The sequence below is a fragment of the Gossypium arboreum genome, chromosome 12 (genome assembly GCF_025698485.1).
Source record: "Gossypium arboreum isolate Shixiya-1 chromosome 12, ASM2569848v2, whole genome shotgun sequence".
Taxonomy (NCBI): Eukaryota; Viridiplantae; Streptophyta; class Magnoliopsida; order Malvales; family Malvaceae; genus Gossypium; species Gossypium arboreum.
In genome coordinates, this window is record NC_069081.1 from 115,490,238 (window position 1) to 115,514,145 (window position 23,908).

Sequence of the window (23,908 nt, forward strand, 5' to 3'; positions counted from 1 at the left end):
TCAGGAAATATATATTTTTTTACAAAATTTCGATGACATTTCGTCTTAATTTTTACATAAAACCCCTGCAAATTCAAATCAAAACCACCTAATCCAAAACCAATGGCACAATCAAAAACAATTTAAACCTAAATATATCTAAATCATAACCAATTCATTAACATAGTCATTTAATAACTAAACATTCATAATATTAATCCAAATTAACTAATAACTTCATTCATTTTTTTCATTCCAACTTATACCAAATTATATAATATAATATTTACCATTTTATCAAACTAATAACAAAATATGGTATACCATTCTTATAACAAACTTTACAAGTATATCTATATAACTTATAAATCACCTAGTACATGCCACTTTCGATTAAGAAAGAAAACATCACCCAAAATTTGCTGGAGTCGGGATCGTTTAGATCTTGGATCTGGGTATCGAGACTCTATTAACTGCAAGACGGAAACAACCGCATTGAGTATTCCGTACTCAGTGGTATTACCATAATTCAAATTATAATAGCAATAAAGAATTTTAATTACCAAACATGTAACTATCTAATTTCACAAATATCAATTCATTCTTAAACTTTCATTAATTAATAATAACGATACAATTTTTATCTATTCTTCAGTTTCCATCACATATTACATGTAACAATTTCAATCACTACATGAACATTAAGTTCATGCCTTTCATTTTCAATCTCAATTTCAATCCACTATTCAACTTTTTTGTTTCTTTCAATATTTCAATAATATAATCAATCAATTTATTTTAAATTTCTCATCTTAGATATTCACCCTATTAACAAATCCGGACTTTGACGGATACACGGATTCCAACCCAACACACCATTACGGCACATTGTGCCTAAAACGGTACATAGTACTTGATCAGTATACGACATATAAAGTGCCTAAAACGACACACGAGGTGTCTGATACGACACATAAAGTGCCTGATCAGTAAAGTCGGCAAATTCCCGTACACTTCCAGATCCTATGGCATGCCAATTATATCCGACTTAGCCCGACTAGTTAATAGGGTATTTCAATTCTCAATTCTCAATTCACTTTCATTTCCATTCCAAGATTACTTTTCAATTAAAACTTTCACATTCAAATCAATTTACAATTCAATTATACATACACATTCACCATTCAATTCAATTCTCATTCAACTCAAATATCAACACTTACCTTATAATTCACTTGTTAAATATAGAATTGATATAAAACATTTAATAAAAAGTAATTTGAATTATAGTAATACAAACCGTGAATTTCTCGTTTTAATCCTCGATAGCTTTCTCCTTTCCTTTGTGCGCCGATGTCTTGGGTTCTTTATTAACTATTAAACTTTCAAACCTTCAAACCCTAATTCTCTCTTTTTCTTTTCTTTCTTCTTTCTTTCTTTCCTTCCCCTGCTTTTCGTTTGCCTATTCTGTTTCTTTTCTTTGTTCTTTACTTTATTTTCTTTCTTTTATTTGTTTTAGTTGCTAATAATATATTATAATTTAATTTAATCAATCAATAACAAATATCTAAGAAAAGCCTTAGATTTTTTTACAGTTTATGTCGCCTCATCTATGCTAATTGGTAAAATTGCTAGTTTGGTCCTTTTTATTTTCTATTGATCTATAATTGAACCTTTGCCCTTTATTCAATTTAGTCATTTTTACTAATTACTCTAAATTAAGCTAAATTCACCTAAATTAAACCTAATTAAACACATCGCTAGACTCATAAATATTTCTAGTAATTATTTTGAACTCGATTTACTAAGACGGAGGCCCGATAATGTACTTTTTCCGGTGCCTGTGAATTTTGGGTCATTACATTTCTCCCCCCTTAATAAATTTCGTCCTCGAAATTTACCTGAGAATAGATGAGGATATTGTGCTCTCATCGTTTCTTCCGGTTCCCAAGTCGCTTCTTCTATACTATGACTCCTCCATAACACTTTTACTAGAGGGACCCGTTTATTTCTCAACTCTTTTACTTCTCGAGCTAATATCTGAACCGGCTCTTCTTCATAAGTCAAATCAGACCGAATTTGAATATTTTCAGTAAGAATAATGTGGGAAGGATCCGATCTATATCTCCGGAGCATCGAAACATGAAAAACATCATGAATTTTCTGTAATTCTGGAGGTAAAGCTAGTCGGTAGGCAACAGCCCAATTCTTTCCACAACCTCATACGCCCAATAAAACGTGGACTTAACTTACCCTTTCGCCAAATCTCAAAACTTTCTTCCAAGGTGATACTTTGAGGAATACTTTATCACCAATGAATATTCAATGTCTCGCCGTTTCAAGTCGCATATGATTTCTGCCTATCAAAAGCTGCTTTCAATTTATCTTTAATCTTCTTAACTGTTTCTTCTGTTTCTTGAATCAATTCTAGCCCAATCATTTTTCTTTCATTCAATTCTGTCCAACATACCGGTGATCGACACCTTCGACCATATAATGCTTCAGACGGAGCCATTTGAATACTAGATTGGAAACTATTGTTATAGACAAATTCAGCTAATGGCAAATAACGTTCCCAACCTGATTCAAAATCAATGATACAAGCCCGAAGCATATCTTCTAATATCTGTATTACCCGTTCGGACTGTCCATCTGTTTGCGGATGAAAAGCCGTACTCAAGTTAAGTCGAGTACCCAATGATTCATGTAGCTGTCTCCAAAATCTCAATGTGAACCGAGGATCTCGATCTGAGATTATTGACACCGGAATACCGTGCAATCTAACAATTTCTCGAATATACACTTTTGCAAGCTTCTGCAATGACCAATCTGTTCTAACAGCTATAAAGTGAGCTGATTTTGTAAGCTGATTTTGTAAGCCGATCAACAATTACCCAAATAGCATTCTTTTTACTTGCTGACAATGGCAATCCTATAACAAAATCCATTGTAATACAATCTCATTTCCACTCAGGAATGCTAATAGGCTGAAGTAATCCCGTAGGAACTTGATGTTCTGCCTTTACTCGCTGGCATGTCAAACATTTACTAACATATTCAACTATGTCCCTTTTCATTCCAGGCCATCAATATAATTCTCGTAAATCACAATACATCTTCGTTCCACCAGGGTGCAAAGCAAAAGCACTATCATGTGCTTATCGAAGAATTAACTCTTTTAGTTCAGAATTAGCTGGAACACAAACTCGATTTTGAAACCTCAAACAATCATACCCGTCAATACTAAAACTCTTGGTTGTACCATTTTGAACCATTTCTCTTTTCTTCAATAATCTATCATCTTTCATCTGAGCTGCTCTAATTTGGTCAAACATCATCGGCTTAACCCTTAATTCAGCTAGCAAGCTTCCATCATTATTAATACTAAGTCGAGCAAATATTGCCCTTAATTCCCCCACTGCTTTTCTACTCAATGCATCAGCTACCACATTCGCCTTTCCCGGGTGGTAATCTATAATACAATCATAATCTTTCAGAAGTTCGATCCACCGTCTCTTTCTTAAATTCAACTCCTTCTGCGACAGAAGATATTTAAGACTTTTGTGATCCATGTAAATGTAGCATTTTTCACATATAGGTAATGCCTCCAAATCTTTAAAGTAAAAATTACTGCAGCTAGCTCCAAGTAGTGCGTCGGGTAATTACGTTTATGTGGTTTTAATTGTCGAGATGCATAAGCTACGACCTTCCCATCTTGCATCAATACACAGCCCAGACCGCTTAGAGAAGCATCACTATACACGACAAAATCTTTTCCCGACTCTGGTAATGTTAATACCTGTGCCTCTGTCAACATTTGCTTCAAAGTCTCAAAACTCTTCTGGCACTGTTCATCCCAGATAAAAGGAACATTCTTTTGCAGTAGTTTAGTCATTGGTAGTGCTATCTTTGAGAATCCATTTACAAACCTCTTGTAATACCCAGCTAGACCGAGAAAACTGCGTACCTATGATACATTCTTGGGTGGTTTCTATTGGACAATCGCTTCAATTTTCTTTGGATCAACTCGAATTTCGTCTGCAGATACTACATGTCCCAGAAATACAACCTCTGATAACCAGAATTCACATTTACTGAGCTTTCCATACAACTGTTTCTCTCGTAAAATCTGTAGAACTATTCGAAGATGTTGATCATGTTCGCTTCGTCTTGAATATACCAATATATCATCAATAAAATCACCACAAACCGATCTAAATATTGAAAAATGCGGTTCATCAAATCCATGAAAGCAAGCGGGCATTAGTCAACCCAAACGGCATCACCAAAAATTCATAATGACCATAACGAGTACGAAAGGCAGTCTTAGGCACATCACTTTCCTTCACCTTTAGCTGATAATACCCAGATCTTAAATCAATTTTTGAGAATACTGAAGCTCCCTTAAGTTGATCAAACAAATCATCTATACGAGGCAACGGATACCGGTTCTTGATCGTCACTTTATTCAACTGTCGATAATCAATGCATAACCGCATAGAACCATCTTTCTTTTTAACAAACAATACTGGAGCTCCCCAGGGTGAAATACTTGGTCTAATAAATCCACGATCTAGTAAATCCTGTAACTGCACCTTCAACTCTTTCAACTCAGTGGGCGACATTCGATATGGAGGTATAGAGATTGGTGCTGTACCCGGATACACTTCAATAGCAAATTCAACCTCTCTGTTAGGTGGTAAGCCCGACAATTCTTCAGGAAATACATCTGAAAACTCACATACGGTCCTGATCTGACTACACTGACTTCCAACTGAATCATAATTAATAACATATGCCAAATATGCTGAACAACCCTGCTGAAGCAATTTATTAGCTTTCATCACCGAAATGATGCGTGTCGGACCACTGGTACGGATGCCACTTACTTCAACTCTATCCCCATCCTCTGTCTGAATACTGAACCTCTTTTTGTAACAATCCAAAATCACCCCATATTCGGATAACCAATCCATGCCCAAAATTATATCAAAGTCCCCAAATGGCATAATTAACAAGTCAACCAGAAAAGTTTTATTCTGTATAATCAACGGGCATCTTAGACAGACCTGATTCACTAACATTGTTTGCCCCAACGGACTCGACACCTCAATAGACACTCTAGACATTTTGGATTTTAATTTTCTCAACTCAACTAAATTCGAATTAATGTAAGAATGTGAAGATCCAGGATCAATTAACGCATAAACAAGCTCAGAATACAATAAAAATATACATGTTACCACATCGTGGGCATCGCCTTCTTCCCGAGTTTTGACCACATAAGCTCTAGCTGGTATTCTGGCTTCAGACTGCTGAGTAATAATATCATTGCTCTTTCTACCAGCTCCTCCTCTGGCAACCAAACTACCTCTACCTCGAGCAGTAGATACTGATTTCTGTGATGTGATAGGAGTATCATTTTTATTCTTCGGACAGTCTTTAACAAAATGCTCCGTCGACCCACAACGGAAACAACCTCTGGTCACTTTCCAACATTCACCTAAATGTCTCTTTCCACAATGTCCACATTCTGGAATGTCCACATCTCGAGGTGGACCTCGTATACTACCAGTAGATACCGTCGTCTGTTTTCCCTGGCTTTTTCCACCTCTGTCTAATCTAAAACTGAATCTCCAGCCACCCTGAGATTATTTTGGTCTTTTCGGCTGAGGGTTCCAACTGGTAGTTCCCGTACGCTTCCCAGCTGGTCTAACACTTTGAGTCTTTTTATTAAAGCCCAACACTTGTTCTACCATTTTAGCTCGCTCGATCAAGTCTACCATTTCAAGAATCGTTGAGATACTAACTGTAATTTGATCTCATCTCGTAGACCCGTAAAAACCTCTTACAACTATCAGCTTCAATTGGAATAAACTCGAGGCATATCTCTTGAATCTCGAGAATTCCTCTCATAGTCTATTCCGACATGTCACCTGTTGTAACGTCAAAACTCTTGTTTCTTGTCTTCGATGTACATTTCTCGATGTATTTCTTTTGAAAATCTTTCGAAATAGATCCCAAGTTATCGATTCTCGGTAAATGTCGAACCACCGATTCCCACCATAAGTAAGCTTCTTCTTGTAACAACGATACAAGCACAAATCAAACACTCTCGGGGTACAATCTAATTGTCATAAAATTCTTTTAGTCGACTCCATCCAATTTTCACCTACAGATGGATCGACTCCTTTCGACTCCATAAATTCATTGGCACCATACTTTCTCAATTCCTTTATCGGGCCTGTTTTTGAATTGGCGAAGTCATAGCAGAACAATTTCCACTATTCTTTGTAGTGCATCGGAAATTTTTCTATTTGTATCAGAATCATCTCTATCATTTCTTCTTTCTGCTCTAGGAGGTTGGTTTCTCATCGGGTTAATACTAGGTGTTGCCGATTCAGTTTCATCTAACCCGTAAGATTCTTCTTCCCCATTATGCATTTCTTCATCAGTATCATTTATTCTTTCATCCGACATCTTTAATCTATAAAACAAAATAAATAAATAGATCAGCATCCAAAAATCCTGACTCAAATGAGCCATGTACTTCTAGATTCAATTTCGAGCTCGATATAGCCCGAGAATCAGCTAAACCTGATAGCTCTGATACCAACAAATGTAACACCCCTTAACCCCAAACCGTCACGAGCAGGCTACGAGGCATTACTGGATATATCGGACAACTTATGGATATTTTACAATTATTATAACATTCATAGTATAATTGAAGAATTATGTCCCTATAATGGACTTTCGAAGCCCAACACAAGTATTAAAGTGGAATGAAATGGGACTTGTTCGAGTATTCAGGGAAATATATATATTTTTTTTTACAAAAATTTCGACAGTATTTCGTCTTAATTTTTACATAAAACCCCCTGCAAATTCAAACCAAAAACCACCTAATCCAAAACCAATGGCACAATCAAAAACAATTTAAACCTAAATATATCTAAATCATAACCAATTCATTAACATAGTTATTTAATAACTAAACATTCATAATATTAATCCAAATTAACTAATAACTTCATTCATTTTTTTCATTCCAACTTATACCAAATTATATAATATAATATTTACCATTTTATCAAACTAATAACAAAATATGGTATACCATTCTTATAACTAACTTTACAAGTATATCTATATAACTTATAAATCACCTAGTACATGCCACTTTCAATTAAGAAAGAAAACATCACCCAAAATTTCTTTGAGTCGGGATCGTTCAGATCTTTGGACCGAGGTACCAGAACTCTATTAACTGCATGCATGAAACAACCGCATATTTGAGTATTCCGTACTCAGTGGTATTACCATAATTCAAATTATAATAGCAATAAAGAATTTTAATTACCAAACATGTAACTATCTAATTTCACAAATATCAATTCATTCTTAAACTTTCATTAATTAATAATAACGATACAATTTTATCTATTCTTCAGTTTCCATCACATATTACATGTAACAATTTCAATCACTACATGAACATTAAGTTCATGCTTTTCATTTTCAATCTCAATTTGAATCCACTATTCAACTTTTTTGTTTCTTTCAATATTTCAATAATATAATCAATCAATTTATTTTAAATTTCTCATCTTAGATATTCACCCTATTAACAAATCCGGACTTTGACGGATACACGGATTCCAACCCAACACACCATTACGGCACATTGTGCCTAAAACGGTACATAGTACCTGATCAGTATATGACACATAAAGTGCCTAAAACGACACACGACGTGCCTGATACGACACATAAAGTGCCTGATCAGTAAAGCCGGCAAATTCCCGTACACTTCCAGATCCTATGGCATGCCAATTATATCCGACTTAGCCCGACTAGTTAATAGGGTATTTCAATTCTCAATTCTCAATTCACTTTCATTTCCATTCCAAGATTACTTTTCAATTAAAACTTTCACATTCAAATCAATTTACAATTCAATTATACATACACATTCACCATTCAATTCAATTCTCATTCAACTCAAATATCAATACTTACCTTATAATTCACTTGTTAAATATAGAATTGATATAAAACATTTAATAAAAAGTAATTTGAATTATAGTAATACAAACCGTGAATTTCTCGTTTTAATCCTCGATAGCTTTCTCCTTTCCTTTTGTCTTGCGATGTCTTGGGTTCTTTGTTAACTATTAAACTTTCAAACCTTCAAACCCTAATTCTCCTTTTTCTTTTCTTTCTTCTTTCTTTCTTTCCTTCCCCCTTTTCGTTTGCCTATTCTGTTTCTTTTCTTTGTTCTTTACTTTATTTTCTTTCTTTTATTTGTTTTAGTTGCTAATAATATATTATAATTTAATTTAATCAATCAATAACAAATATCTAAGAAAAGCCTTAGATTTTTTTACAGTTTATGCCGCCTCATCTATGCTAATTGGTAAAAATGCTAGTTTGGTCCTTTTTATTTTCTATTGATCTATAATTGAACCTTTGCCCTTTATTCAATTTAGTCATTTTTACTAATTACTCTAAATTAAGCTAAATTCACCTAATTTAAACCTAATTAAACACATCGCTAGACTCATAAATATTTCTAGTAATTATTTCGAACTCGATTTACTAAGACGGAGGCCCGATAATGTACTTTTTCCGGTGCCTGTGAATTTTGGGTCATTACATTACGTGTCATTATCTAGTCGTTTTGTCAATCTCGTCATCACCTAAATGTAGAAATTGATAAATTTTGGTAAAGAGTAAAGTATACCCCAACTCTTAGTACAGAAGTTTTTATAGTACTTTTATTTAATCTTACCCATCTTTTAATTCCACATCTGTTTATGTAAAAGAAAATTTGAAAAATCCAAATCAGCGCATATGAATAAAAACTTTAAGGGATAATCAATTTACACTTTTTTTTTTTTTCAATCATACAATATCTAATTTACCCAAAAGATAAAATACAACCTCCTAATATACCTAAAACCAAACATTTGTTTGTTTAATTGCTAATAGAGTATACATGTATAAAAAGAAGCTAATGGAGTAATGATGACAGATATAGAAAATGCCCCAGTATAAAAAGCCCATGACAGTCCAATACATTTACAAACGGGCCAAACTTTTCTGGGTTTTAATTATTATTTTTTATTTTATTAAAGAGAAAGATGGTTCAGAGATTGGATCTTCACTATAAATTTCAATATTTTCCCCTTTTCTTAAAAAAAAGAAAAGAAAAAAAAGAGAGGATTTTATGTTGATGACAATGATGCGAAGCATTGTTATGTGAGGCATATGAATTCCAACAAGAATGCCACAAAAGGGAAATGAGGTTGTTATTTTTTTTTAACGCAAATGGCAACCTAAACTAATCCTTCATTCGGTGGTATCAATTAAACAACTCGGTTATTGATGGAAATTAAAAAGCATATAATACTTTTTTATAAAATGTTTTTGCCTAATAATAACATTTTTATTCATTATTAAACACATAATTCGAGAAGTAATAAAATGCACTTGTTTTTGCCTATTTCTCAAAATGTTTAATGTTGTTGATTTAAAGTCTTGAAATTCATCCCTAACTTTTAATTCGATATTTATGGACCGTTAATTCGATATTTATGGACCGTGTTTTATGCTTTGTCTGTTAATCACAAATTGCACACTACATTTTAGCTAACTTGATTGGTAGGGCAAAATTCAAAAAAAATTAGGAGATTGAAATTAAATTGTAATTTTATGACAATAAAATGGTAATTTCATTATTTTAGTAGTTTATATTTTTATAATTTTTAAAATATTAAATTAAATTTTTATCATTTGTAAGGGATTAAAATATAATTTTATTTTTATTAATTTAAAATTTTAAAATTTTAAAAAACCTTAATAAAAATTTTTCCATATTCACCCGCTACGCCCCTCCTGAGTTCTGACTAGTCAAAGTTTCTTTTTCACTTTCTTTTGTGTTTTGTACCATTATTTTTAAGGTACATTTGGCTATCTGATATATATACTGTTTTAGAGATAAAATGGAAATAAACTTAGGTACGTACCATAGCACATAAACATTTAATGTAGTAATATTTTTATATGTCTCATTAAATGTAATGGTTTAATGTAAAAATAGAAAAAAAAGTTTTATATGTTAGAATATTTGACTATTATATATAATAATTATAAAAAAAATAAATCTCTTTGAATATCATTCTTTTGATTTTTGTATTAAAAATTAATAATTTAAGAAAATTTAAATAACTTCATATCCTTCCATCTATAAATAGTGAACTTACATAGGATTTGCAAATACATTTATATTTTTATTTTCATCCTAAAATTTTAATTAAATTAAAATTGATACAATTTGATAGGATTAACTACCAAGATATTAAAAGTTAAAAATTATATTATTATATTATTTTTATTTTTATTTTTAATGATAATATTTTGAATGATTACAAAATTTTGTAATTATATTAATTAATAAATAAAATATATTTTAATTAGTACATATAGATTATAGGCCCATTAATTAAATAATAGATAATTATTTTTAATTATAAAATTGTTGCGGAAATCTAGAAAAAGTTACAATGAATTTAATGCTTACCTCCGAAACAGACAAGTTTGAAGGTTGAGATTCAAACAAAAAATTAGTGGAATGCAGAGCAATATGTAAAATGGATCCCAGGCATATACTACCATTTTAAAATTCTCCTAATTCGAAAGCTTTGTATAAGCTGATGCCAGAAAATTTGTCTGCAACTGAAGTTTTGCAGCTATGGCTGACCATGGAACTAAGTTAGGTTCATAATCATCTTCATCTTTATCGTCATCCTAATTATTTAATTGTTTTGTATCGGCTACCATCAACTTGTTAGCTTTCACATAATTATTTTTTAATGTAAATCATGATACATGATTGGTTCTTCCTTAAACAAAAAGTTTCCTCTTATAATGGCCAGAATAAGGCTGCTGTTTATTGTCATTGTGTTCTTAGCTTAGGTAATGCTGGAATATTGCAGATGTAATGAAGCATTATCGAGCATGGGCTTTACAATTATTTTATTGCTCAACATTGTCTTTGCTTATTATTATTATTGAAATCAAACAGGGAAGTAATTTTTAAGACAGATTTGAACCTGATATTAACTGAGTTTAAACATTAAACCTCTACATGATTTCATAAACTCAAAGCATAGATTTCTGCATTTCATCAACATCTGTACTATAAGAAAAAAAAAAAAAACAGCAGGTGAAAAACCCCAAAAACACATAGTAGATTCAAGCAAAATGAAAGGTGGTATAATTTGAGTAGCGTATTTTTGGCATGTTTATTGGTATAGCTATACAAACTTCAAATTTTGATAATCATTTCTTTTCATCCTTCTTTTCGTCTTTCTTTTCACCTTTCTTATCGTCTTTTTTGTCATCTTTCTTCTCTTCTTTAGCAGGTCCCACTGTAACAATGTCTACTTTCCCTATTTTCTTGAGTTTTTTGGCAATGACAACCGTGTCCATCTCCCCTATGACTGTCAACTTTTGCTCCTTCACATCTGCCGCGATTGAATCAACCCCTGTTCATCACCCAAACACGTAATGTTTCATCAAATCAATTTAGACCCAGAAAAAGGGGGTGTTTTCTTGATTACTATTACCATATATGTCGGCAACAGCCTCTATAGCTTTCTTTTTTGTCTTTTCATCATTCATGGTCATGATTTTCACTACCACCTTCTGCAAATTCAATGACTAAAAGCATTTAACCAAAAAAAGAAATACATTTCTGATGAGAAAACTAATTCTAAAGGGAAACCAAAGTACCTGCGCCGCCATGTGAGAATATTGAACCAGGAATTCAAGGATATGCAAGACAAAACTAAGTTACGGTTTTAATGAAACTAAGCCCGTTGCATGTTTATATGTAGGACTGCTGTAACAATGGCTTACATCAGCCATTATGAACAATGACTGGACTTTTTCGTCCTTTTCTTACAAATGTTGATCCTATTCATCCAATGATGTATGAATTTAAAACATCCCACTTATTTTCTCTATAGTATTTGTTGTTGTTCAAGCCATAGCTGCCATCGTACTAATAATCAGTACTGTTTTATATTAATTTTATTTTGGCTTGGGTTCTGTGTTGCTAGCTGTCCAAACCGACATCCATTGAAGCCATTATTGGAAGCTTAGTAAGCTCTCTAAAAACACACAACGCTTTGACAAAATGAATCATGGAAACAACATTGCCGCGAACAAGACAACAAATATGTTGCTGTCATTTGCTGACTCTTTATAGCCACGGGCCGAATGAGTCGAAGTATTCACACTAAATAGGGAAGATGAAGTAACGGGATTGTTATTAGATTGAATTAATGTGATTTGGAAATGAATTAATTTTAATTTATAAAACAATGTAGGTGCTTGACTTATCAGACTTGCATTACATATGGTATGGACCCACCTGAAATTTCAATTTTCTCTCTCTTATAATATGAAAAAATAATCTGGGCACCTTATGTCTTCAAGTTGTCACCTTATTAATATTTTTACCCAACTTGGGCTCTTCCTCGTCCCTCAGCCCTCAGCCCTGAGGACCCACAAACTTACAGTAACCAAACGTACTCTTTTGTAAATAGGGTTCGAGTAAATTTTTGCTCCTGCGAATTTAAATTATAATTTTTCTAAAGACTTAAACTATATAGCAATTTTATTATTTTGGGGCAACCTTATTTGCAAATATTGATAATTAGGGCCTTTTAGATTCTGTTAGATTTGTGATACAACAAGTTCAACTATCAATTCGACCTCTATTCCTTAAATACATGTGGTAATAATTTTGAGTATTCCCTAAAATGGTTATTTTCTACCCATAAAGAATACTATTTCTCCAAAATACTCTAGGATGGCCATTGCTCATCTTGTTGCCACGAATAGTTCCATTCACCATCATCGAATGGTGAACAATGGCAAATATGTCAAAAGGTGGCAACACAAAGAATAACACCCAAAAACCAATAGCAATTAGCAACCAAAAGATACAACAAAGGAAAGCAACAACTACTTAAAAAGTACGTGGCTTAAATTTATGACAAAAGGAGAGCTTTTTTGGGATTTTTGGTAGATGTAGCTATTGAGGTTAATGTTAGATATTAACGTTGTGTTTAGTAGTGTTTTTCAGAAGTAGTTTTATATGAAAAGTATTTTTCCCAAAAGAAAAAGTTAAAATTTTTAATTTTTTTCTTCTAAAAGCACTTTTGACAACTTAATTACGTTTTCATCTCTCCAACACATGATAGTTTCCCTTCTTTGATTAATTGCTTAAAAACATTTAAAATTCATTTTTATATATTAAAATATTAATAACAAATTTTAATAAATTATTTTCTATATTCTTATTAAAATATCATAATATTAATTAATTTGAACATTATTTAAATACTTATTTATTACTTTATAATAACATCATGTTTAAAATGGATATTTAATTTCTTACTAAACACTTAAATTTTAAACTAAACTTTTCAAAAGTACTTCTCAAAATCACATTTCTAAAACACATTTTAAAAGTAATTTTCCAAAACAATGCTAAACTAACCCTAAGAAATGATTGTAGTTTTCAAAATGACAAATAATTGAATTTCAATCTCAAAAGAAGTAATTGTTTAATCTGAGTTTAAATTATGTAGCTTATAACCTCGTCTTTATTATTGTTTTAAAAATACTAAGATTAGTAAATAGAGTTATTTTTATCGAAGTTATTAAAACAATACTAAAGTTTATTTTAAATATTATACAAGTTAAAATTTTAGCAAAGGAGGTCTTTTAGAGTAATGTGTTGAGTTTTTTTGTAAATACTAATTTCTAGTGGTACATGTGTTGCATACGATTTTATACGTTTAATTTTTAAATAATATATTTTAATTATTATAATTAATTTTTAATTTGTTATTCAAATTATTAAATGTAACTAAAATATATTAATTTATTTAATAACTCAAATATAATAAAAAGAATTTTTGAATATCTTATTAAAAGATTGATATATTGTAGATCAAAATTTTTTAATAATATTTATAAATTTTAAATCATAATTAAAATATTTGTACCATTTCTAACGTACTCTTCACCTTTTACTATTCAATTTTTTTATTTTGTTAATATTCATAAATATTAATTTAGTAATATGATAAAAAATAAAGAGTATTCTTGTCGATTCAAACATTTTCTAAACTCATACTTTTATATATACTAGTTTTTAATGTCACATGTGCTAAATTATGTATTTTTAATTATTGTTATCTAATAATAATTTCTATTATTTTTAAATAATGTACAATTTGTGATCGAATAGAAAAGTCAACTATATTTTTAATTTGAAAAAAATAGATAAAAGAATATGCCTTAATTATAGTTCATGATAAAGAGGAAAGATATTTATACTAAATTACTAAATACATTTGATAATAATGATAAAAATTTAATGACTAAAATTTGATTTTCTTTTCAAAATAAATCCGGACAATAGCTACAAGAGAAAAGAAAGTAAAGGGAAATTATTTTAAATCATATAAATATATTCAGACGACAATAAATTATAGCTACAAGTTTCAGAAATTCGAATATCAAGGCGGATGCTGTTATTGACGGCCAAAAACAGCACCATCTGCAGCTTTCAAAGTATTCAAAGAACTATCAAACATTATAAAATATGATGAATGTCATGCTCAACTGTACTAGCTATGCCGTTCTAATTCACCAAGAAAGAAAAGGAAAACGTTTCTTTCAATACTATTGATTATAGAAAGGTAAGTTCTAACTAAATAAGTTTTGACATAGGTGCTTAAAATCTCCATCTGAAAGAAAGCCACATTATGCTGGTGCTAGGGACATGGATTTCCTGTCCCTTGATAACATTGGGAAAGAGAACAAAAGACAAAGTATAAGCTCAAAATACTAGGTCTAGTTGATGAAATTTTCGACAATCATTTGTTGATGTTAAGTTGGAGTTATAAGAATGGAGAATGAATAAGAAAGTAGTAGATTGCCTATTCATTCAGTCAAACAATCTCTCAGATGTTCGGCACAGCACAAACTGGCTGCACCAAGAAAACATCAAGGATTTTATTAATTTAAAATTTTAAAAAATTTTAACAACCAAAATGTAAAATTTTCTATTTTTGAGTGCAGCCCTTTCACCCCAAGCTTCCCCACTGACTACATTCTTAATGCTAACAAGCAAATAAATAAGAGAAAACCTCAAATCAAGCGAGAACTGTAATTACTTACCGTAAAACCTTTTTTGTTGATATACTTACGCACGTTTTCATCGCCACAGTAATATTCCAGCTACAAGAACCTGAACATACAAATAAGGAATTAAAGATACAAAGAACGGTAATCCAAAAGAACATAAAAACAATGAAAAAAATACGATAACAAAATGGGCAGAAAGCAGCAATCTAGGGTTCAGATTTCAAAGCAAAAGAGAAAAACTTGTGCTCTTATCTGCTTGATGAACTGGTCTTTAAGATCGTCAGCTAGCGCGACAATCACCGACGATGTGTCCTTATTCTGACTCTGACCCTGCTCATGGTCGTGACGGAGATCGTCCTCCTCTTCGGACGGCGGCGATGGAATCTCCTCTTTTCCTTTACGTCTCTCCTGCTTCTTGTTTCTTCCGCTCGGTGGGAACCCTATAAAATGAAGCGGTAAATTTAAGTTTGAGCCAACTCAAGGATGTTCGGTCAAAGCAAAAATTTTAACTTGGGATATTTTAGCCTTAAAACCTTACATAAATAAAGCCCCTTTACTTAAGGCACCCAACTCAACCAAAACCAGAAGGTAAGCCCAAAAAGAAAGTTTAGGTACTATACTCCCTTCCCCCTTATTCCCACAGAAAATCCCTAACCCTAAGTGCCTGCCGCTCACCACCTCCACCTGTCCAGCGCCGCTGCCGTTGACAGCCGTCTCCACTCCGGCGGCCACTTCGTCTCCCCCAAATTTCATTAGCCCTAATCCCAGTCGACTGTTTCCTCTGCCATTTTCTTCCACTGTTGCAGCAGGTAAGAAATCTCCCTTTTCCTCTAATCGTCTTTTTTCATGTAACCCACATGCATTTCAGATCTGCAGAAACTCTTTATTTAAGCTTTAGCTTTTCATAATTACAATCTTAGACCACTAACTGAAATAGTAAAAGGAAAAGAGAGAAAATCCCTGTAAAAGTGATTAGAAATAGTAAAATAGGCAAAATAGCACAGTTTCCAGTTTGAAAAACTCAAAAGCCCCATGTTCCTTCATCGACCCTTCTTTTCTGTATGCATTCCCAAGTTTTCGAAATTGTTTAATTGAGAAGAAAATGGAGCAGATGTAATTGAGATGAAAATGAAGTTTAATTGGATAAATAAAATTAGTATGAAATTTCAAAGATACGGGTACCCCAGTGGGATAGCTAAGAGGAATATTCATAGTTGTTAGGGGAAAATGGGGAAAATGCCTCCCATATGCTCAGAAAAGACATATCTATGTTGTATTTTTAGCTAAAAAATTGTTGATTGGGACTAAATGGATTTAGGGAATGCTGAATCAATCATGGAAATGCCTCCCATATGGAAATGCTGAATCAATCATGGATTTAGGGAATGCTTAAATATTTTATGCTTTGTTCAACTATCTTTTGGTGATCTTTTGTTTGTTTCACCGTTTCAATTTGTTTTCGTTTGTTTTATGAATGGCAACAGAAATGAAAATTGAAAGGGAAGAAATTTGTTATTTATGTTCATTTTAATCTTTGTCTGATTATTTCCTTTTTAAACACGAAACCAAACATCATGGCAAAGCAAATTTAACCAAAAATTCCCCTCCAAAACAATTTCTTTTACCTCATTATGCAAGTCTTTTAACATTACAACATACAAATCCCACACATTAAATCTAACTGCCATTGTCAGGCTCATTTACCGTACCAGCAATACAAGGCCACTAGTAGCTGCAATCACCTGACTGAGTTACAACATAGAGCCAATACAGCATTCCCGTCCCAACAAAGTGAAGAAAAAACTTAATACGGGCCGGGTTCGGCCCGGGCTTGGCATGTATAATCTGGGGTGGGTTTAGGCAGAAAATTAGGCCCTTTTTTGGGCCGGGCCAGACCCATGCCTAACATGCGGGCCCAAATTTCTATCAAGGCCTGGCCCGGCCCATGATCACCTCAACCCTAACTTAATGAGTCATGAGATTTTGAGGTATGGCTCAGTTTGTGTTGTCTGCTTCTGCATCACTCTGCTATATTTGATTTTCTGTATCTTATCTTACTCTCTCTTATCCTAATATTTTAAAAGGCTTCGGTTTAGCGGAAATGGCGAACTGTTATTGCTGCTAATTTATGTTACACTGTTATTTGGGGTGTCGGACGGAGTTTAAATTTGACATAACGCTTGTGCAAATTCTGTTTAGGGTTAGGTCTTTTTGCATCAAGCCATGGATCCCTCAAAGCAAGAAACAAACCAAAAAAAAGCTTCTAAAACAATGGCTAAGAAGGAAACCCAAGAATTCCAATTTGTTGTTTACAATACCATGACTCAGCAAAAAGAGGTTTTCAAGCCCAAAACCCCTGGAAAAGTTTGCATGTATGTCTGCGGTGTCACTGCCTATGATTTCAGTCACCTTGGCCATGCTCGTGCTGCCGTTTCCTTTGATGTCCTTTACAGGTGTATAATTTATCTTGGAGACACCTCTTATGCTTTTTCCCCCCTTTATTTTAAAAATTAGTTGCTGACTATTGGAATTATACAGGTACCTTAAGCATTTGGGTTATGAGGTTACTTATGTCAGGAATTTTACTGATGTTGATGATAAGGTTTGAATTTCTATTTGAGCGGCTCTTTGCTTTTGCTTTTTGGTGTTTTAGTTGAGAGCAATGGCGTATTTTGTTTTTTTGATGTTGGAATGATACTTATCATTTGAATCTGATGCATTCAACTTATGTATTTCTAATATGGAGGTGGGGAGTTGAAACCTCAACTTAATAGTTGTTTTCTCCTTTTGAGCTTATTGAATAATTATGTCAACAGTTGATGTTACAAGAGCTTAAAGACTTCTATTTGATATGTTAATCTGTTTTGAACTTGTTTAAGAGTATTCTTTCTGGAGATGTTATAGACAGAATGCGTTCTCTTGTTGCTAATGGTTTACCACTTTAATGCGTTCTCTTGTTGCTAATGGTTTACCACTTTTACTTTCTGACTAATAGTCCATCTCTCTTATCTCAACAACAATTATGTCTTTCTCATATTATTAGAGCTACTGATTGGACTTTTGCAGATAATCCGTCGAGCCAATGAGACTGGAGAAGATCCAATAAGTTTGAGTGACCGGTACTGTAAAGAATATAATATAGATATGAGTGATCTACAGTGCCTTTCTCCAACACATGAGCCACGTGTTTCTGATCACATGGAGCAGATCAAAGATATGATAACTCAGGTTTCCTTCCTACTGAATATGCTAGTTTTATTTTGTAGAAATATGAATACCATGATTCCTCTCTGCCTTTAGCAATCTTGCATATCTCTCTCCCCCCTTGTGGAAAATGTAGTGCACATATTTATGGTCGAGTTCACTGTTGCATCTCTATTGCTACTTTAGGGGAATTTTCCTTGTATAATTAGGTTTATGCACATTTAAAATCCATGATAGCACTGTGTTTTTATGTTTGCATGCATAATGTGCATATGTATGTATTTGCATTAACAAAAGTATGATTCATTTAAATGGGTTATATCTGGTAGTTATATTTTCAGATCGTTACCTTATCATTGTGATAAAAAGCTATTATTGGGCATGTCATTGTCATGTACTGTATACTTGTAATTTATCTACATCTGCCCAATGATAATCAATGATGTAGCAGGGACCCATGCTCTGGCCTTAGAAGGCATTTAAGATGCTTCCCTTTAATATTGATCATGAAGAAGTAGAAGAGCAGTTTTTAACTTGCACCAATTCATATTGAACTGAAGTTGCCCAATTTAATCGTTAAGTGTTGTTGAACTGCTGAACATGAAGTTTATTACATATATTGCATTATTATAACGTGTGAAGGGCTGAAGCCAAATACCTCATATGCTGTTTTTTAACTCCTCTCATAACTTTCTCTATAATTTCACCTTGCAGATTATAAACAAAGACTTTGGATATGTTGTTGACGGCGATGTGTTTTTCGCTGTTGATAAATTCCCAAATTATGGCAAGTTATCTGGGCAGAAGCTGGAAAACAATAGAGCGGGTGAACGTGTTGCTGTTGACTCAAGGAAGCGTAATCCTTCCGACTTTGCATTATGGAAGGTGCAAAACCTACTAACTTACTAGTAAAGTTTAGGGATGTAATCAAGCTGATTCTAGCCTATAGGCTCAAGATTCTTTCCTATTGAAATCTTGAGGCTTGAGGCTTGAGGCTTGATCATGGTGGAGCTTTAGTTTATGTGCTTGAGCTCCGTTCAATTAGGTTCAGTTATTATTAAATTTATTTAAGGAGTAGGTATTTTTAGTGTGTTCATGCTTGTGACTTTTCATCTAAGTTCTAAAATTTGCCCCTCCCAGAGTTGCTGTACTGTGCGTAATCTGGTCAAGCTATAAAAAAAATTACTCAAATTACCATTGCTTTCTAATGTCTAGCTGTTGACTGAAAAAACTACTGCATAAACTCTATGGATGGGACTTTAAATAGGAAACTATATATAAAGGACAAGCTAAGTTACCTGAACTTTTCATTTTCTCTAAAGTACTTGTGTTCGAAACCTATGTCCGACACATTTAGATAAGGAGGTCTTATCCTCAAATTATATGGAAGCTTAAAAAAAACAGTGGGCATATCTGCATGAGATGCGTCTCATTGTCCAACATTCATCTGAACTCTAGGTTACATAGAGTACAAGGATGACAAACCCTAATTACCAGATAACCAAAATTTAAGACTTGCAATTTAGATACCCTTCCCCCTTCAATAATAAAGAAACATTTCATTGAAACTATTGTTGCACAAATTCTAATGTCAAAATTTCTTCATCCATTCTATTTGCATCAGTTACCTGCCATTTATAATGTTGGCATAATTTCCAAATTCTGATGTTTAATAATTTTTTCAGGCTGCAAAGCCAGGTGAGCCATCTTGGGACAGCCCATGGGGACCTGGACGACCTGGGTGGCACATAGAATGTAGTGCAATGAGTGCACATTATTTAAGCTTCAAATTTGACATTCATGGTGGTGGGCTTGATTTGATTTTTCCTCACCATGAAAATGAAATTGCTCAAAGTTGTGCCGCATGCGAAGAGAGTGATGTAAGTTATTGGATGCACAATGGGCATGTTACTAATAACAATGAGAAGATGTCAAAATCTTTGGGTAACTTTTTCACAATTCGCCAGGTAAAGTTGGGGCTTATTATTTATTTGATTTTCCTCCCCTCTGATTTTAGTTGCAGAAGTATTCTCATACGAGCTTCCTTTTTTGTGTTAAATTATTTGTTTTCTTCTAGATTACTGAGAGATATCATCCACTGGCTTTGCGATACTTCTTGATAAATGCACACTATCGTTCTCCTCTCAATTACTCCATTGTTCAGTTGGAAGGTGCATCAGATGCTGTTTTTTACATATATCAGGTTTAAAGCTTATTTCACTGCTATTTTACTTTGCAATAGGCATATACAGGTCAGAATCAGATGTCTTAGTACGGACAGTGATCTGGCCTTTTAGGCTTAAAATTTGTTTGTATGAACTGTCTAGGGCTTGTATACTTTGTGAGGTGTCCTCATTCCATTTCTTGGAGTTCAGCTATATTTTAATATTGGCCTCCTTTTACCACTTAATATTCTTCTATAATTGATTAGATTTGCGCTACCGGTAGATTTGCCTCCAGGTTAAAAATTCCTCAAAAGTGTGCCGAATTATTTGCTGAGTTGACCTGTGATCCCAAGTTTTTTTCCTAAATTACAGACTCTAGGCAAATGTACCTGGAGTTAGTTTAGATTCAAGTCATTCGGGAAAGTATCCTTACCTGCTTTGTTGTACAGACTTTGAAAGATTGTCAAGATGCTCTATTGCAACTACAAGAAGAAATGCCCAATGATGGCAAACCAGCTCGGATTAGTCCGGATGCCAAGGAATGCATTAGCAAGCTCCGCAATGAGTTCCAGGTGAAAATGTCAGATGACTTGAGCACTTCACTTATACTGACTGGTGCCTTTCTAGAAGCGTTGAAGTTGGTAAACAATTTGTTGACCATGCTAAAGGTATTTGTTTATCTTTCTGAATGCTAGTAACTCTCTCTTATATATATATACAAGTCTATGTCAAGGAAGATGGAAATATATTTTCTCTTGTAATTTGACAGAAGAAGCAGCAAAAGCAACAAAGATTATTGGTAATTCAATCCCTTAAAGAGATTGAGAAAGAAGTTACGAAAATTTTGGATGTTCTTGGATTGCAGCCACCTTGCTCTTATAATGAGGTGACGGGATTCACTTATTATATGATGTTACAGATTCGTGCCTTCTGTAAAAGTTTGAACACTAGAGATGATGAATTTCTACTAAACAGGTTTTGCTGCAATTAAAGGAGAAAGCATTAACGAGAGCGGGGTTGGTGGAAGATGATGTGATTCGTCTAATTAACCAACGAGCTGAAGTGAGGAGAAACAAAGACTTCTTGAAAAGTGATCAGATGAGAGCTCATTTGCAAGCTAAGGGCATTGCACTCATGGATGTAGGCACGGAAACAATTTGGAGACCTTGTGTTCCTGTTCAACAAGAATCGGGAATAGTGCCATCAGAGGGCCAGAAGGTCCCTCCCAAGCCTGAAACTGCATAAGAATGCAGATCTTGATTCATGTTCACCAAAAAAAACATATTGAAGTTGCTTCGTAAGGTGGTTTTTGTTGTCAAAACAAGTTGGTGGGATCAAGGCCATTTCTAGACAGTTTTGATTCATAAGTTATAAAATGTCTTTCCGTTTCTGACCTAATTGTTACGGGAGAAATTTTTTGCTACTGAAGGTGGTTAACAGCGAAGTAGGTTAGCAAAGAGAGTTAGCAGCAAGGTGAAACGGTGCTCTAGGATCAGTTTCGTCTCTTTTCTCCCTTCTCTCTTCTGTTTCTCTGCTTCTTTATTTTCTTCTCAATTATCTTCTTCTGTTTCTTCCCTCACGATTGGATTGGTTGCCTTGTTTCTAGTTGGACTTTAGCTGCACAGACAGTGAGCCAGAATTTTTTTTCTTTTCTGAAAACAGTACATTTAATAGTGTTGTATATTGGTGCATAACAGGCGCGAATATGGTGGGCTATGTTGTCGTTTTAAAAGTTTGGTACAGATGGAATTACCCCAGGATGTGGAGACCCTCATCTCAGACAAATTCTTGCAGAAATGTAGTGGTTATATTACTACGCTTAAGCAATTTATCTTTCAGAATTCTTCTCGCTTCTCTTGCCCAAACTGTTCGTATTATTATTAAATGAAATGTTAAAATTTGTCTTTTTTTTAGATCGAATACAAAATAGTCATTAAATTATTTAAAAATTTTTATTTAAGTCAATGAATTGTCGATAGTTTTTATTTAAGTTATTGGATTGTTGACTGTTCTTTTTTAAGTCTGTCTAGTGAGTTTTAAGCGATGATCCAACAACTGATGCAGTTGATCAATACTCATCAACAAATAGAGAGTAATACCTTAGATCTAAGTTAATTTGATGATTAATATATTGGAGAAAAAAGATATTTGAATTTTGATTTGCATATTTGTGACATCTAAAATTATTTTATATAAAAAATTGAATTAGAGAAGATTAAAGGAAATAAAACTCTCAATTGATACAAACGGCACAAAAAAAAACCCCGTTTAGTAGCAATTTTAACAATACAATTACTTAAATAAAAACTTTTGAATAATTTTACCCAATAAAGACCAAGTATTATAAACAAATAGGTACCATGCCTTTATTTGTCATTTTACGCATCAATTTTCAACTATCAACTAAGGTTTACTAAACACTTTTAAATAAACAGTTAATAGAATCAGTTGGTAAATCAGTTAATAAGAATCAATTGACCAAACTATTTATTGTAATCAATAATTAACTATCAATCAATTACCAAAAAGACTACAGTAAATTCAAGCAAAATGAAAGCGGGTAATATTATTGGCATGTTTATTGAGAAGGTAAAGTATTCAAAAACAATACATGTTTTCTTATATAAAAATAACTCTAAAAATTTTATTATTTATGAAAATAACCCATCTTCAAGATAAAATACAAGAATAGTTTGTTTTGAATTATAAATGAGATAATACCAATGAAATTGACGTCAGTCCATCACATCATGCCAATGATTGACATTTTGAATTAAAAAATATATATATTTGGATGATGCCAAAGAAATTGATGTCACCCGTATTGATACTCATATCCATTCGTTTAAAATACTCATATTTTTCCCAATAATTTTTTTTTGAAAATTTATTATTTTATTAGGTTTGCCCCCACCTCCAGCTTTTTTTTTTAACCCAAAATATCTGATTTTTTTAGTGCCAATCACTATTTCCCCTCCTAGTGTCAGCTTTTTTTATTTTAAACCCACAAGGATTGATTTTTTCTGGTGGTATCAATATGATTGGCGCCACCAGTAGATTTTGGCCCCTAATGTCAGAAAGAATTGGGGTGAGTGGTTGGAAAAATAAAAATTAGGGTGAGATTTAAAAAAAAAACTTTCTCAATTTTTTTATTATACTATCTATTCTATTTAGAATCTCGATTTTCTTATGTGTAATTAAACATTTAATTAACATCATTAAAATAATTATTTTGGGTTTAAATATTTTTCAATAAAAGATTAACTTCAAATAAAAACTTTGAATTATTTTTATATAAAATAAATTATTTTGAGAAAGAAAAATTG

The 23,908-nt window shown here is 32.9% G+C and overlaps 2 protein-coding genes across 4 annotated transcripts; one reads left to right on the forward strand and one right to left on the reverse strand.

The window, feature by feature from the left end:
* Positions 1 to 11,135: 11,135 nt before the first annotated feature.
* Positions 11,136 to 15,379, reverse strand: LOC108483011 (heavy metal-associated isoprenylated plant protein 39-like). 2 transcript variants are annotated; one of them, XM_017786175.2, is made up of 3 exons: positions 15,247 to 15,379; positions 11,613 to 11,691; positions 11,136 to 11,531 (listed from the first exon to the last, which is right to left on the reverse strand). In XM_017786175.2, the coding sequence occupies exons 2-3, from the start codon at positions 11,671 to 11,673 to the stop codon at positions 11,326 to 11,328; spliced, it is 267 nt and encodes an 88-aa protein (XP_017641664.1). In that variant the 5' UTR covers positions 11,674 to 11,691; positions 15,247 to 15,379; the 3' UTR covers positions 11,136 to 11,325. The 2 variants fall into 2 exon arrangements, with proteins under 2 accessions (XP_017641664.1, XP_017641663.1); XM_017786174.2 differs by lacking the exon at positions 15,247 to 15,379 and adding an exon at positions 11,779 to 12,030.
* A 513-nt stretch (positions 15,380 to 15,892) lies between these two features.
* Positions 15,893 to 22,572, forward strand: LOC108483010 (cysteine--tRNA ligase 2, cytoplasmic-like). Of its 2 annotated transcripts, XR_001870989.2 has the most exons (11): positions 15,893 to 16,022; positions 17,413 to 17,666; positions 17,752 to 17,815; positions 18,280 to 18,441; positions 19,132 to 19,302; positions 20,103 to 20,384; positions 20,495 to 20,620; positions 21,032 to 21,250; positions 21,352 to 21,468; positions 21,558 to 22,077; positions 22,280 to 22,572. XR_001870989.2 is itself a non-coding variant. In XM_017786172.2 (10 exons), exons 2-10 carry the CDS (start codon positions 17,437 to 17,439, stop codon positions 21,825 to 21,827), a joined length of 1,641 nt encoding a protein of 546 aa, XP_017641661.1. In that variant the 5' UTR covers positions 15,893 to 16,022; positions 17,413 to 17,436; the 3' UTR covers positions 21,828 to 22,572. The 2 variants fall into 2 exon arrangements, 1 of the variants encoding a protein (XP_017641661.1); XM_017786172.2 differs by having other exon boundaries at positions 21,558 to 22,572.
* Positions 22,573 to 23,908: the final 1,336 nt, after the last annotated feature.

Coding starts and splice junctions, on each gene's coding strand:
- LOC108483011 (XM_017786174.2), bottom strand. Junction 11,532..11,612: donor GGCTGTTGCCGACATATATG/GTAATAGTAATC, acceptor GGTGATGAACAG/GGGTTGATTCAATCGCGGCA.
- LOC108483010 (XM_017786172.2), top strand. CDS start 17,437: ATGGATCCCTCAAAGCAAGAAACAAACCAAAAAAAAGCTTCTAAAACA. Junction 20,385..20,494: donor ACTTTTTCACAATTCGCCAG/GTAAAGTTGGGG, acceptor GTTTTCTTCTAG/ATTACTGAGAGATATCATCC. Junction 21,469..21,557: donor CACCTTGCTCTTATAATGAG/GTGACGGGATTC, acceptor TCTACTAAACAG/GTTTTGCTGCAATTAAAGGA.